General features: G+C 35.8%; 1 protein-coding gene and 1 non-coding gene across 5 annotated transcripts in view; both read right to left on the minus strand.

Annotated features, from left to right (window-relative positions):
• Positions 1-14070, minus strand: part of Ckap5 (cytoskeleton associated protein 5) — a 103839-nt gene that overhangs the window by 15674 nt on the left and 74095 nt on the right. For all 4 annotated transcript variants that reach the window (XM_076847133.2, XM_076847134.2, XM_076847135.2 and 1 more), the window contains 11 exons: positions 11813-12007; positions 11309-11444; positions 9599-9687; positions 7744-7869; positions 6103-6252; positions 5611-5814; positions 5295-5430; positions 4561-4754; positions 2663-2835; positions 1323-1496; positions 964-1084 (listed from right to left, as the gene is read on the minus strand). In XM_076847133.2, coding sequence (XP_076703248.2) covers positions 964-1084; positions 1323-1496; positions 2663-2835; positions 4561-4754; positions 5295-5430; positions 5611-5814; positions 6103-6252; positions 7744-7869; positions 9599-9687; positions 11309-11444; positions 11813-12007 — 1698 coding nt within the window. The remainder of the gene's footprint in view (positions 1-963; positions 1085-1322; positions 1497-2662; positions 2836-4560; positions 4755-5294; positions 5431-5610; positions 5815-6102; positions 6253-7743; positions 7870-9598; positions 9688-11308; positions 11445-11812; positions 12008-14070) is intronic.
• On the minus strand, positions 4958-5066 carry LOC143393281 (small nucleolar RNA SNORD67). The gene has a single exon (XR_013090576.1). It is a non-coding gene; the product is annotated as a small nucleolar RNA SNORD67 (small nucleolar RNA).

The raw sequence follows: 14070 nt of genomic DNA on the forward strand, positions 1-14070 counted from the left end.
TCATGGATTGGCTCCCTGCATGGACATCCTTTTCAACCTGCTTAGGCTCTGACTCCCAATTCTCTGCCACCCTTCTTTTAAGGACACCCTCATGATACTTGGGGTTTGAGATCCTCACGCTGGGCCACTATAGCTTCCTATTCTCACCCACTCACCACAACTGTGGGTGTACATCTAGCTCTGCCCTAATAGCTTCAAGATTGGAGTATTAGGGAAGGGAAACAGATGAAGAAGAGAACAATTTTTTAAAAACATGTTGCTTCTATTAGGGATGCAGCACAAGCATAAAGGTGTTTGATTAACACGTGTAAGGTGCACATGTGTGCGTACACACACACACACACACACACACACACACACACACAGTAGCTTCTTTAACATTTTCTAATGGTTTCCCATCATTTGTAAAATCCAAACAACTTACCCTTGGACTTGTCAAGAAAGCCCTATATGAAGTGGTCACCCTCTGCCTCTCAAACCTCATTCTATACTATTATTCTACTCCCTGCACCCTATGCCCATATCTACCTGGATCTTCCACTGTTTTCTTGAACACAGAAGCTCATTCCTACCCTATAGCCTTGTGTACTAGCTGTTTCCTTCATTTGGAATGTTCTTACCTCTTATCTGCATATCCTGTTATTAAGACTTTCCCTGATCACTCAATCTAAGAAATTATTCAGTCCCCCTCCCATCACCCCACCTTTACACAACAGTTACTACTACCTGACATCTTCTTGTTGACTTATCTCTGTAATACTAAATTCTAAGTAAGTTCCATGACAGCTGGTCCCACTGGTCCCATTCTAGCATCTGTGCATACATGCAATTACAAAAATGCAAGGTTTTATTACAGCTATGTCCTTTGAGGCAAGTGATGACTGAGTGTACTTTTTTCCTCACAAAAGTGACTTGGCTGGGGAGCAATTTATCATTCTCATTACCTGTGAGCATTCCCATTACCTGTGTCAGAGCTTGGATACTTGTGTTGATGTCACCACTGGCTACTTGGGAGATAATGAAATTGATTGTGGATGCTGTATTACTGTGCATATCATCAAAGTGTGGAGAAACAGCTCGGATCCTAGAGAGTAGAACAAAGGGGAAAATTCAATCTCCATTACAAAACATTACAAAAAGTGGGAATTATGCAATTCCCCTCTAGAACCAGGCCTTAATAAAAAAAAAAAAAAACCTGCTATCAGCCAAAAAGTAATTAGTTCTAAGAAGTTTTAACTGCACATTTCCACTGAGGGCTCTTTTCGGATATATCCTCTGATGATCATTAACTGCTTATACTTAAATAAATAAGTTGAACTTACTTGGGTTCAGGAATAAGGACTGGTTCAAAAATGTCATCCAGTTTGTGCTGAACAAGTTCTGGCATTTCACATCGAACTGTACCATTGTCATTCTCAATCTCATCTAGATCCAGCTGGAATTCTCGGCGAACCATTTGGGCTGCCTCGGGATGCCCAGTCATGCTTCGGGCTTGGCTAAAGGAAGCAAAAAGAGGCTCCTGAACTAAGACAGACTTCTTAACCATAGGGCAAGAGTACAACTGCCAGCTGACTCAAAGCTTCAAGACAGATGTTCAACTTCTGGTTTCAGCCCCCCTGAATGATTGAAGTCCTTGAGTCTAAGAAAGGTACCTTAGGCAATAACACTGCATTGGTTCATGAATGTCCTAAGAGAGTAGATAAGTTTAATAGTACTTACATTACCAGCCAAGTTAGAAGTATTATCATTAATTTGCTAAAGTTAACAAAACTTGTACTTAGTTCTATTCCATACGGAACAGAAAATAACGTGTATTTATATGATTCAGTCTCACTATGTATGGGCAAAAACAAAAGAAAAATATAGACTAGCTGGTGTTTTTCCACCAAATTAATCAGTGTTTAAGTTTTTCTAATCATAAACATTGCATCAGTCCATGCATACTTTGAAGGACAGTCACCCCTTTTTAAGCATCGTCACTCAACAGGTCATGGCCAGCATTATATCTCAGAAATAGGTATGTGATGTTTCCAAATTCAATTTGGTTAAAATTATACTCATGACACAACCCAAAATAGAGCTAGCTGTCTTGCTTAGAAGGAAGTATTTTGAGTCCCAAGCCAATTCTGGGTTGCATACTTTTTATTTAGCCTTATTTCAAGAACAAGAACCCGAGCACAACTAAATATAACCCAAGGAAAAAGGCAAATCAGTTTTTTAGCCTCATTATAGTGAGGTGCCATTTCTGCTATCTACTGGACTTTTATGGCAGGCATGATATTTATGAATACCCTCTCTCCTGGTTATAAACTCTAAGCCAGTCAGCCTCCAGAGGGGATGAATCCATGTTAGAAGTTAGAAAGATATAAGAGCCCTGCTAATGAAAATTAGCAGGCAGTACTTACATCCTATAAGTGCGATACATAATTCTGTCCACGGAAAAGCAGTGAAAGAAGGCACAAGACCATTTAGAAGTGGTTTTGAGACAAAGACAAAGACAATGAAGACTGAAAGATTAAACATTTGGTTACAAGACATTTACCCAGACACTCTGTCATGCATGATAATGACAAGAACTCAAGATTATGTTACAGGACAAGCTCTGAGCACACAAAGCTAAGTCCATAGAGATGCTCCCAGACAACTATCTCCATCCACATACTTGAGTTTGGAGGACATGTCTTCAGCTGGTCCCTTGCGTAGCATGTTAGCATTGGCGCTTATGTTCTGCATGCGCTGAGGTTTCTCTTCCACCTGTTTCATTGGTGCAGTAGAGGGCCTCTTTGCAGATCGCTTAATCCTCTCCTCAAGCATACTCATATCCTTTTCAGAAAGCTGTGAGACCAAATTTAACTTATTAGCATATCCATCTACAAAAATATGTGGATAATTAAAAACCTAATTAGAAGATTCAAGAATTATCTATTTTCATGTTGAAGCTACTATGCTAGGATTTTACTTTCAAAAACACTATATTTTAAAGTAACTGCTATTAATATCTGCCTACCTATAATAACAAGAGAAATTATTTAAAAAGGAAAGGATACAAAATACAATTTTTTTTTTTTAGAGAAGAGACAGAATGCATTTTTACTCAAATTTATTTTACAGTGTAATTTTTAATTTCAATATGGGTAATTATTTTTTTTAAAGAGAGAGTGTGAGAGAGAGGGGGGGAGAGAGAATTTTTTTAATATTTATTTTTTAGTTTTTGATGGACACAACACCTTTGTTTGTATGCGGTGCTGAGGATCGAACCCGGGCCGCACGCATTCCAGGCAAGCACGCTACCGCTTGAGCCACATCCCCAGCCCCTAATTACAATTTTATTAAGAGTTCAAAACTTAGATGAAGTTTCCTTGTTTTTGTTTTTTTTTTTTAAAGAGAGAGTGAGAGAAGAGAGAGAGAGAGAGAGAGAGAGAGAGAGAGAGAGAGAGAATTTTTTTAATATTTATTTCTTAGTTATCGGCGGACACAACATCTTTGTACGTGGTGCTGAGAATCGAACCCGGGCCGCATGCATGCCAGGTGAGCGTGCTACCACTTGAGCCACATCCCCAGCCCCCTTGTTTTTGTTTTGTTACTACTAACTTGCTGGGTTGATTATGAACAAGAATCTTCATTTCTGGTCATTTATAAAATTCCCACCTGTTTTCTCTCTTTCAACTGGGTGGCAGTAAAGATTTGATTAGATATAAGTAAATTAATTTAAGTGTAGGGTATATAAATGGTGCTAGGATGAGGTAACTGGAGTGAAAAATTGAGTATTAGCCACAGTACTGACTGGCTCAAAGGAAGCAAGGAGTCAGAAGCAGAATCTAATGTGTCTGAAAAAGTGGCTTGGAGCTGTAGCTCAACATGTTTTCTTTTCCTTTTAAGATGGGGTCTTGTGAGTTAGGGTTGTGGCTCAGTGGTAGAGTGCTCACCTAGCAGGTGCGAGGTCCTGGGTTCTATCCTCAGCACCATATAAAAATAAATAAAATAAAGATATTATGTCCAACTTCAATTAAAAAGTAAATATTTAAAAAACCCCACAAAAAACAAAAAAAAAAAAAAAAGAAAGAAAAGAAAAAAGACGGGGTCTTGTTATCTTGTTCAGGCTGGCCTCAAACTCACAATCCTCCTGCCTGAGCCTCATGAATAGCTAGGAATACTGGCATGCTTTTGATATGACAGGTAACAGTAGATAAAAAGTACTCCCTTGGGAACTATGTAACTAAAAACCAAATGCATTAAAAATTACAGAGCAGATTGCTGCGTAGAATTTAAATCCTAGACCAGCTCAGATTTCTTCATGTATAAATAGCTCTCATGTCTAAAGCAAACTGCTACAAATAGAACACTAAGAAAATCTGATTTCCAATAAAACAAAGCATAAATGGCCTTCAATTATTAGAGAATCCTCAATTGTCTATCTGGATTCTAGGATACATTGATGAGTCGAGTTTACCCCAAGTGGAAAAACTTAGGTATAGTTGATACTGCAGGACACTTGGCACCTAAGACACCTTGGAATACTTTTTATAAAATGCTGACACCACCCAGAGAAAAGTCACTCACATTTCCAATCAGTTTGAACACTTGATCTCCATGTACATTGTATACTGTTACAATGGTGTTGAGTGCAGCATTTCGTACAGCATTGTCTCGGTCACCTATGTGAATAGCAATCTCTTTTAAGGCTTTTCCTGGGGTTGGCTGGCAAACATTCATGCCATAAGACTCGACTAGACATCCCAGCTCTTCCAGGCACTCTGTTGGGGAGAAAAAGAACTAGATTACTGAGAATCAATGCACATGTGGCATACAGACTTCTCTTTTATAGGAAAGATTCCCTTTGGCATACATGAAGATTAAAATCTTATTCAAGCTCTACCTAGAGTTTTTTTCTTGTATTCTGCCTCTTCTCAATGAAACAATGGTGTTATAGAAAGTACTCCTGAAAGAAACGGATGTCTGTGAGTCAGATGGCCCCTGTGCACCTGATTTTGTCACCAGGGTAGTACTGAATGGTGTCTGTATCATCTGATACCGACTCCATCAGTGTGCAACTCATCACTCTCACAGTCTAAATCAAAAGGTTGGCATCAACTACAAAGACACTGAAGAAATGTCCTTGTGTGTCTACAAACTATTTCTACAAGGGGGTCACTGTTGTAGACACTCACATCTCAATTTTAATTGTATAGACTGGTGGTATACCTCAGTGGCAGAGCACTTAACTAGCAAGGCTCTGGGTCTGATCCTCAGCATAACAAAAAAATAAAAATAAAAAATAAAACAGTCTGCTTCACCTGCTCTCTGCTTAGAGTTTTTGGATTTGGTTCCTTCCATGATGAAGGGGAACATCTTGCTGGCTGGGTAGACAAGGCACATCCGATTTAGGATGGCACGAACATCTTTACGAATGACATCCTTTGGTTCTCCAACCTAGTCAACAAGGAAAATAAAGACTAAGCAAGATCATTCCTTGGCCACATCATGCATTACTGTATCTTGAAAGAGGAAAGGCATGAGGATATAAAAGAAAAAGAAAGAGGGAATAAATGTACAAAAACTGAAGTCAATTGGGAGCTTAAGCAATCTCCTAGGGTGAGAACAACATATTACCTTGAGGATGAGATAGGGAATGAAGGAAGATGCTTCATTCTCAGTAAGATGATATTCCTCCTCACTTAGCAGGGTGAAGAGCAATTTTAAATATTCCAGTGCTTTCATTAAGACGCTTGTATTGGTGTCAAAAAAACGTAGGGTAAGCCATTTTAAGATAAGATCCAGGCAACCAATGACACCTTCTTTTTCACTCTCCAAGTGCTTAAAATAAAACAAAACCCCACAAATGAGACCATATAAAATTTTAAATTCTATCAGGCAAATACTTTTAAAATTTTATTGCATCCTTAAGAAAAAAAAAAAAAAAAAAAGCTAGATTTTTAAGCCTTCAATTAAGACCTAAGAAATAAACACACTCGTTTATTTATTACATAAGAACTGAAAACATGGTATATTCTACTTCTTCTTTCCAGGCACTCTGATTATTTTATAGGGCTTAGTATTCTCACATGACTGAGACACATGCACATTTATTTATTGCAGACTTACATCAACCATGACAGCAAGGGCCTTATTGTGATGCTGAAAGTCTGAGTGAAACATCTCATCTTGTAACCATTTAGCTACACAGCTAGACATTTGAGTCTTGAGTTGTTCAATATATTCATCCCGTGGGGTAGTAAAATTCCACTTCAGCACCTGAAAAAAAAAAAATTAAAGAGAGTCTGGATATAAAGTATTCAACTGAAATGAAGTAGAGAGCCTTATTTAAAGCAGCTGCAGGACTCAATAGATATTTTAATTAAATAAGATTCATTTGTAAGTAAATACGAACACAAAATGTCAATTAAAGATGTCATATTTCTGGAAACTTATTAACTCTGAAAATGTTATAGGAAAATAATTTTGAGCAATTTTTACTAGAAAAGTCAGTATTATAATTATATAATACAGTGAAACACAGCACAACTTTAATAGAGGAAAAATTTTGAATATTAAAATTGAAAAAGCACGTACCATTTTTTTGTATTTAACACATATATACATAAAGACCTACATTCAAAGATGTTTATGGCAGCACATCTTGTAGTTGTCAAAAACCAGAAACAACCTAAAGTGTTCAACATAATGGATTGGCGATAAAGCAGATATGCATATATAATGTGCCAATAAAAAGAAGTCACACACAGAATATTTATGATATTTTAAACATCATTAAAAGCAAAAGACATACAACAAGTAGTACACTCTCTGAGGAGGGAGACAGGAAAGAAAGTCATGCTTTTCATAGATACTTTAAAGACTATACTTTGTACTTGTTATATCATTTGAATTTCTGTTTTTAAAAACAATATATAAACTGAGCTGATGCAGAGGTGCACATCTCTAATCCCAGTGACTTAAAGGCTAAGGTAGGAGGATCAAGGCCAGCCTTAGCAAATTAATGATGAAACTCTAAGCAACTTAGTGAAAAAGGGCTGGGGATTAGTTCAGTGGTAGAGCACCAGAGCTTAATTCCCGATACTGTAATAAACAAAAAATTTACATATTTTGGAAAAAACAAACTTTAAACACTTAATAAAACCAAAACAATGATATTTTTTTTGCTTTGGTGGAGCTGAGGATCAAACCCAGGGCCTTATGTATGCCCTGTAAGAGATCTACTACTGAGCCCAAGTGAAGTGATTGATCTAATCAAATATATATTTACCAAATCTTCATTTCAAAATACTACATACGGGGACAGAATTGTCGCTGAGTGGTAGAGCGCTTGCCTAGCATGTATGAAGCACTGGGTTTAATCCTTGGCACCCCATTAAAAAAAATAAACAAATAAAATAAAGTTATTATAAAAAAAAGACATTACATACAAGAAAGATAAAGAAGCAGTCCATTGCATGTGTTCAATTAATAAAAACAAATGAATACTTATAATGTTTGATTAAAAAAAAAAAAAAAAAGCAAAAGACTACAAAGTTACTTCTACTTAGAGGAAAAACAGGCACTAGGTCCTATAATACTTTTTGTACCAATTACTGTTCCCATACAGTAATCTTTGAGAATAAAGTACTAAATAAGTAAAAGATTCAGTTAATTCTCAGATATTTCAAAATATGAATTTCATTCAGACTGCAAAGCTATTTATAATTAACAAAATAAAACAAAGATAAGCAAAAAACTCTTCCTTACCTTCAATCCTTTTTCATCTTTCATTCTTTGCTCCTTTCCATTTGAAACAATAATAAAAATAGGCCCAGATTTGTCTTCATCTTCCTTTAAGCTGGTTTTGCTTGGCACTTTCTTTCCTTGTATACCCTACAACCAAAGTTCAGGGAATATTGATTAGTTAGGCCACTTCTACAGAATATGATGTTGCTGCCCAGGAAAAGGGCATTTTTACAAAAACCAGAGACATCTCTCTACATTATATTCCAACATGAAAGAAACAGTTGATACAAAATCTTGCACGTAATACGTTTTTGTACTGTTTTCTCTAGAACTATCAGTTAGCTCTTGAGCTGGCAAGAAATATAGTTGGAAAAGCTATTACCTCTCTTAGTCTGAGTCACAGTCAATGTTTGTTTATTGGATAATTCTTTGCTTTCTTGAAATCTCTGATATTCTTTTATCTTTCATATTAATGATATTTTGAATGACATTTATACATTTCATATCACTTAGTTGAGAAAGCTCTTTTATTTCTCCCTATATTTATTTAATGTATCTATCAAAACAGCACAACTGGAGCCCCTTTGAATCTTCTCCTAAAGTTGGTAGAAACACTTTAATGCTTATTCACTAATGTAGTTTTTAAAAATAATTCAAGATTTAGAATCTTTGTATCAGGTGAAAAGAAAATAGTGGGTTACAGTACATATAATTAAGGAAAATTCAAATTTCATTACTGGAATTATTATTAGTATAAATGTAGCAAGAATTTACTATTTCTAGTTGGCCAGAATTTCTTTTTAGTCCAAACATTTAAGTCATTAATCAAAACAAATATGAGATTGCTTATGTAAAATTGTTTGTAAACTGCAAAGACAGGAAAAAAATTATGGCACTTAGAACAGAGTCAAAAATACTTCAATGCACTTGTGATCAAAATGCTAAAATAAGCACTTGCTCATTTTAGGATAAGGAAGGAAGGACAGGAAAAGAACAACTTCAGTGCATAGTTTAGAAGATAACTACCCATTTAAATAACTCAAAGCTAAAGGACCCAAGCAGAGGGAAGAAAAATGGACAACTGTAATATATTTAAAGAAAGACTAGAAAGTATCTATCTACTCTATGATGGGAGTATAATAATAAGAGTACTGAGAGATAATCTTATAATTTTTCACCCATTGGATATAGTTAATTAAACTGTTTTCTTCATTTAGATTTACTACTATTATACACTTCTATAATTTTCCTTTTGTAAGTATTAAATAATCAACAGTCTGAATGCAATGACCAGCTCAGAACTTTGATAATAGTAACTGATAATTTGCTATGATTCAAAAATTAAATGAAAAAATTACCTAGGGCTTAGTTAAAAAATGAAACACAAGAGTGTATTTCTTTAAATCATCCAACTCTGCATGGTTATTGAAAAAATTAGTGATTCAAGTCCCACTGGCATAAGGACAAAAGGTATTTCTTCTAGACTATCAGAGCACCCTCTAGTATTATGACTTAACTGAGCCAAATTGGAAGAAAGCTGATAACTATTCTTCTCTCAAATCCGTATCAGTCTAAAGTGACCATTCTGTATATGCTTCCTTCTCTTTCACTACTGCAAATCTTCCCTAGAGATCTGTATAACAAGAACCATGAGAGCAGGGTATCTGTTGTGGTGGGTGGGTCTTACTAAAATGGACTGGAAACATAGCTCAATGGTATAGTGTTCCTGGGTTCAATCTCAAATACTTAAAAAAACAAAAAAGTAGTGATGTTCTATATACAATATACAATATGATCTTTCCTAATAGAATGACAACGAAATGTGTAAAACAAATGCAAGAGCAAATCTACATCTAAGTACGCTGAGTTAACACACCTTTACTTTAGAGGAAACCCCTGGAGCTTTGGCCTTTCTTGGATCAGGTTTAGCTTCTACGGTGCTGGAAACAGAATCTTCAACAGGTGCTTTGAGAAAGAAAGCATGTAAGATAAGGGTAAATTCTAATAATAACCTTTTTTATTTTGGGAAGGTTATACTATGATAATAAGAAAACCAACCAGCAGTCTTAAACAAATCAATTTATAAGGTATTTTCAGTTAGATTTTTTTTTACTAGTCTTTTTTCTCCTCAAATTCCTATTTTAGCATAACCTTAAAAAAGTAATTCAGGCAGGGCACAGTGGCACATGCTTGTAATTCCAGAGTCTCAAGAGGTTGAGACAGGAGAATCAAAAGTTTGAGGACAGCCTGGGCAACTTAACAAGACCCTCTCTCAAAATAAAAAAAAAAAGTGATGGGATGTAGTGCAGTGAGACAAAGTGTTCAATCCCCAGTACTGGGGGTATAGGAAGAAAAAAGAAAATTCAGAAAGTCTACATCTCCTTTAAACATTTAAATGGCAGTTTTAGCCAGGTGCAGTGGTGCATGACTGTAATTCTAGTATCTAAGGGGTCTGAGGCAGGACCAGTGCAAGGTGGAGGCCAGCCTCAGCAACTGTAAGACCCTACATCAAAATAAAAATTAAAAGGATTGGGGATATACCTCAGTGGTAAAGCACCTCAGGCTTCAATCTTCAATATCAAAAACAAAAAACTCCTGTAGTTTTAAAATTATCTTCAAATAAGGATTAAAAAAATCACTTTTTGTCAGATAGGTACTGCCTTAATTGTAGTGTCTGTCATTTCTGAAACTGATTACCCGGGACAATGAAATTGAGATTCATTATCCTATACGTAGCAATTCGGTTAAAACTGAATATGTATGTTGATATGAAGAGTTTTACAGATGTAAAGTTTCTAACTTTATAGCATCAATAACTTTTAACCTGTTAAACAGAATATTTTTATGTTTAATCAAGAAGTCTTTTTTTTTTAAATATTGTTTTTTTAGTTATACATGGGCACAAAATCTTTATTTTGTTTATTTTTATGTGGTTCTGAGGATCGAACCTCACATACACAAGGCAAGAGTTCTCTCACTGAGCCACAACCCCAGCCCAACATTACAAAATATTAACATGGGAATGAAGAAATTGAGAATATTCCTTCCATTAAACATTAGTAGGGGCTGGAACAAAGTTCAGTGGTTGTGTGTACTTTGTATGTACAAAGCCCTAGGTTCAAAACCCAGCACATGCGTGCACGTGCACGCACGCACGCGCGCGCACACACACACACACACACACACAATAGTAAACATTTGAATGGATTAGTAAAAAAGCAGGTAGCCAAGTGTGGTAAAAGAAGAACTCATTTGTGACTTAAGTAGAATTTTAAGCTGCCTTAGGCACTGGCTATTTGTCCTTATGCAAGTCACTAACCTCTTTGAGTTTCCTCATCTGCTAATAAAGTGGTTTAAACTAGATGTTCCCAATTCCTACTCTAACTGGAATAAACAATGTTAGAAAACAGTTGTAGAAATCTTAAAAACAGCATGGAATACTTTGAGAATTACCCTTGGAAACCAAATTAATCACTGTCATAACCTTAGCACAATTCCTGGCTCAATAAAAGGATGAAAACTGGATATCTTTTAGAGTTTTCTCAGGTTATTTCCTTTCCTTTCAACCTTCTCAAAACAGAGTTACCTGATGTAGGCTGGAATTTGGCTGGAGCTGACCCTCCCATTGGTTTGGATGTTGCTTTAGCAGGCGCAGCAGGCTTGGCTGGCATGTTAGCTTTGGCTTTCTCTAGCATGGCCAATACTTGATCTTTAGAAGTTGGCTACAGAGACAATGTAACATAAGTGAGAGGTAACATAAATGGTATACTCATACTAAGCTTACTAACAGATATGCTGTCAAATGACTGAGCTGCTAGTTTTGAAATACCAATGAAGGGAGGCAACACCCAGTGCAAGAGAAACAATACACATTATGAAGTCACACTTAAGTTGCTATCATTCTGGATGGTCATAGTTTTCACCCTGTGGGGCTGGTAGACTCTCAGAAATTCTACAATGCTAAATATTTTATTTTTGCTCTCATTAGGATTTCAAACTGAGTCTCATAGTAGGTAAATATGATACTTTGCTTATATAAATTCATGTTCAATAGTTTACTAATGGCTTTAACAGCAGCAGCAAGTGGTACCTTTAGTTTCCCAGTAGCCTTGGCCATTTTTTCATATCCTAAGTGCATCATAAAGAATGGCAAAGCATCTTGGGCCTTCTTTCGTACATCTCCATTTCGATCTTCTAGGCAGGAGTAAAGATGAGGAACACAAAGGATAAGGTCTGTAGGGGTGGAACGAAGAGTAGGTAGTTTCTCAGCCAGCCAGCCCAGAAGCTGTCAAAAGAAAGAAAGATTAATCACACTTCAAATGGAAAATTGTTATTATTTGTGATCTCAGGCTTAATGATTTCATTAGTTACCAACACTGAATTAATTCTTATGCTACAACTTCCCAATATGAAATCAGTATTTTTTATTGCTCCAGAACATTGTTATGTTGCTGGGTGCCACAATGCATGCTTGTAATTTTGGCAACTCAGTAGGCTGAGGCAGGAGGGTTGAAAATTTGAGGGTAGCTTTACCAACTTAGTGAAGCCTAACCAAGTTAGCAAAATCCTTTTTCTTTTCTTTTCTCTCTCTTTTCTTTGGTAGTGGAAATTGAATCCAGAGGTACTTTACCACTGAGCCACATCCCTAGCCCTCCTTTTTATTTTAAGATAAGGTCTAAATTTTTGAGGCTGAACTTGAACTTGTGATCCTCCTGCCATAGCCTCCTGAGTTGCTGGGAGCGTTTACCACCATCCTGTTTAGCAAAGTTCTGTCTCAAAACAAAAAATAAGGACAAGGGATGTAGACCAGTGGTAAAGTATCCGTGGGTACAATCCCCATACAAAAAACAAAACCAAAAACACTTGTGTTACATTAAAATAATACGTGCAATGATGACAATCATCTTTAAGATAAGGACATAGGATCATCTTTAGGCATTACATTATAAAGTTTTAATAGTTCTTTTTTTTTTTTTAATGGTATAGCAGTAACCTGGAGTATTCTACCACTTGTTTTTATTTTGAAATTGGGTCTTACTAAGTTGCCAAGGCTGGCTTCAAACTTGTGATCCTCCTACCTTAGCCTCCCAAGTCACTGGGATTATAGGCATGTGCCACCATACCCGGTTCTAAATATATTTTAGGTGACTTTGGGATTGAACCGGAACTTTGTATATGATAAGCAAGTGCTCTACCATTAAGTCACGTCCCCAGCCTCCTTAATTAATATTTTAAAGATGAAAAACTTTCACTTACCTCCTTTAAGTTCTAAAAAATATTTAAAGACCCAAAACATTTATTTGATCAGATGACAAATTCTATTAAGACTTCTATTTTATGAAATTTTTGTGTGTGTATATATATATTTTATATAATTTTTCTATACTCCTAAAATAACTCACATGTCTATTTTTTCACTGAAATTTTTATTAAGATAATTACAGATTCACTTGCATTTATAAGAACACATAAAGATCCCAATTTCCTTCATTTATAATACATTACAAATGTATACTACAATATCACAACCAGGCTATTGATACTGATACAATTCAGTGATCTTATTTTTACTTGTACTCTTTTGTGTATGAATATTTATTTTTCTTCCATATTACCATGTATATGTTAATATATCTGCCATCATAGTGAAGATTTTGAATAGTTACAATCAAAAGGATTTCTTGAGCTGAACTTTTCTAAAACCACATCCCCATTTCCTGGCAACCACTATTCTCCATTTCCAAAATTCTGTCATTTTAAATGTGCTATATAGGACTGGGGTTATATAGCTCAGTGATAGAGAACTTGCCTAGCATTCACAGGGTTGGAAGTTTAATCCCAATATGGCAAATAATCAAAAGCAAAATAAAATAAAACCTAAATGAGTTATGAAAATGGAATCAAATAGTTTTAACTATTTGGGTTTGGTTTTGTTGTACAGCAAAATTCCTTCTGACAAAATAGTGTTCCATGTATGAATGTTCAATAGTTGAAATCACCTGCTATAGGATATCTGAGCTGTTCTAAGTTTTGGCCATTTTGCAGTCAAATGCTATATCCCTTAGCTAAACCCGCAGTTTTAAGCTCTTACTAAGGAAGCTATACTATGAATATTTATATTTCCACAAGCAAAATAAGAGTGATCACAATTCTCCCACATGGTTGCCAGTATTTGGTGTTACCACTATTTTTTACTTAGCAATTTTGATAATTGTGTAGTGATACTTCACTATAGTTTTTTGTTTTGTTTTGTTTTGGGGTACCAGGTATTGAACTCAGGAGCACTCAACCACTGAGCCACATCCCCAGTCCTATTTTGTATTATGTTAGAGAGGGTCTCACTGAGTT

This window comes from Callospermophilus lateralis, chromosome 2 (genome assembly GCF_048772815.1).
Source record: "Callospermophilus lateralis isolate mCalLat2 chromosome 2, mCalLat2.hap1, whole genome shotgun sequence".
Classification (NCBI taxonomy): Eukaryota; Metazoa; Chordata; class Mammalia; order Rodentia; family Sciuridae; genus Callospermophilus; species Callospermophilus lateralis.